This window comes from Octopus bimaculoides, chromosome 4, assembly GCF_001194135.2.
Source record: "Octopus bimaculoides isolate UCB-OBI-ISO-001 chromosome 4, ASM119413v2, whole genome shotgun sequence".
Lineage (NCBI taxonomy): Eukaryota > Metazoa > Mollusca > Cephalopoda > Octopoda > Octopodidae > Octopus > Octopus bimaculoides.
The window spans coordinates 101,967,167-101,969,108 of record NC_068984.1 but is presented as its reverse complement, the minus strand read 5'-3'; the positions used below and the strand labels follow the sequence as shown (position 1 = coordinate 101,969,108).

The window sequence follows — 1,942 nt, the reverse complement described above, 5'->3', positions numbered from 1 at the left end:
TATATATATATACGATGGATTTCTTTCAGTTTCTGTCTACTAATTCCATTTACAGCGCTTTGGTCAGCCTGAGGCTATAGAAGAAGACACTTGCCCGAGATGCCCTGCAATGGGACTGAATCTGGAACCATGTGGTTGGGAAGCAAGCTCCTTACCATACAGTCACTGCCTAAAAACATATCAAAGGGTCAGTCTGTCGAAGTATAAATACAACGATGTGGTTATAAAACAGAGAAACAAGAAATTATATAAAATGTCGATCCTTGAAACACAATAAGAAAATAAATACAAGGTCAATAAAAAATTTAATAAAGAATAAATCTAAAAATATTGCGAAATTCGAATTCATTTTCCCACCTTTCCCTTTGTTAAACAATTTGTTACTTCATCGAGGTAATAACTAGTTCCACTATCACGAGGATCACGGCTAATACTGTCTCACCTGCTCTGGGTTACGTTGTAGCCAAAACAACAGCACCTAGCTCATCACAGGTCCCTCTTTGTCGACCGGTATACTTTTCAGCGATGAGTGTACGCTCATCAAGTTGCTCTAGGCTACGACCTCTACATGTGTGAACCACAAATACCACTCTAGAGTTACCGACGGTGAGTTTTAAAGGAGCTTCGACGTTGCCGGTTCCCATCACAACTGGAGACTGTTGGCCTCGAACGCAACGACGACAGGCGCCCAAATGGGATAAAGCTTTTTACCCGTGCCAGGGTACAAGTCACTCACCTGGGACGTCACATGTGACATATTCTACAATGCTCACCTGGTGGCTTTGGACATTATCTTGGGAGCTACTGGTCACAGAGTGGAAGGTGCCTATCAATCATTAATGAGAAGATTCTTTTTAAGCTCTTAAGAGCTCATATATCCCCAGTCTCTCAACAGTATCTCTCCTCCTCCAAAATAGGATGGAGGTGTGACGTCTTACAGAAGAAAACAGTGAAGTCGAGTAAAACAATACAATGGGCATCGGCTGACAGTTCTTCGATAACACTTTTACTATCTTATCCACGGGATGTAGATGAAGGAAATTGTTTAGGAGGGGAGATTGTTGCTTACATGGATAAATTGACTTTGTAGTCAATATAAAGATCCTCACCTGGGAACAAAAAACAACAAAAAATACAGCCTGAAGGGTGTTAAGTAGTGTGTGGAAAACGAATATGAAAAAAAGAAAAATGCGCGCTGACGACCTTGATGGGGGGATGGGATCCGATTTTTCTGTCATAAATTCGGGTAAAATGGATATATATAGATTTTTTTTTTACGGAATCGCACGTTTTTGGTTATGGACAATCCGAGAAATAACATGCTGAAGGTCACATCTACAGAAGAAGAATAATAAACATTTCTCAAGAAAAATAATTCCCGATAAAAATTACGAAAATAGTTCTATATCGAATGAAATGAATTAGTTAAATGATGTAAAGTAAATACAAACCGCTTATTTTAGGACGTTGCAAAACAGAAATTATACATTTTGAGACTTGAGTCATTTTCTTAACTACAAAATCGGTGTTGCAGGAAGCGGTGTTCTGGAACAAAGTGTTCCCGTTAATTTTTCACCGACATAATTGAAAAAAAAAATAGTTAATGAATTTCATTTTTGGATTTGGTTTGCAAGATTGTTTATGTGAGTTCGTGTGTTGAAGCATATTCTGTTGTGTCTGGGGAGAGTCATTCTCTTTTAGTGCCTTATAATTTAACACAATCACCGGTAAAAATTTCACTCATTTCCTTCTTTATTTTCCCAAAATTTTCGTTGCGTCTTGCAACCTTTTCAATAGTTTTGACTCTAAACTGCTATCCCTAAATATTTTAAAACTCCTTTATTAATTAACTCTGATACTCCAACAATTACATACATACATACATACAAAAATACTGTGTTGTTGATGTTGAAATTCCAATGAAGGAGCCTTGGGTCTAGGT

At 37.7% G+C, this 1,942-nt stretch overlaps 1 protein-coding gene across 1 annotated transcript in view; it reads right to left on the bottom strand.

Annotated features, from left to right (window-relative positions):
• LOC106883774 (39S ribosomal protein L42, mitochondrial) overlaps positions 1–1,583 on the bottom strand; it is a 15,307-nt gene extending 13,724 nt beyond the window's left edge. Inside the window, exon 1 of the mRNA XM_014934903.2 lies at positions 1,452–1,583. Coding sequence (XP_014790389.1) covers positions 1,452–1,506 — 55 coding nt within the window. The 5' untranslated portion in view covers positions 1,507–1,583. The remainder of the gene's footprint in view (positions 1–1,451) is intronic.
• Between the last annotated feature and the right edge of the window lie 359 nt (positions 1,584–1,942).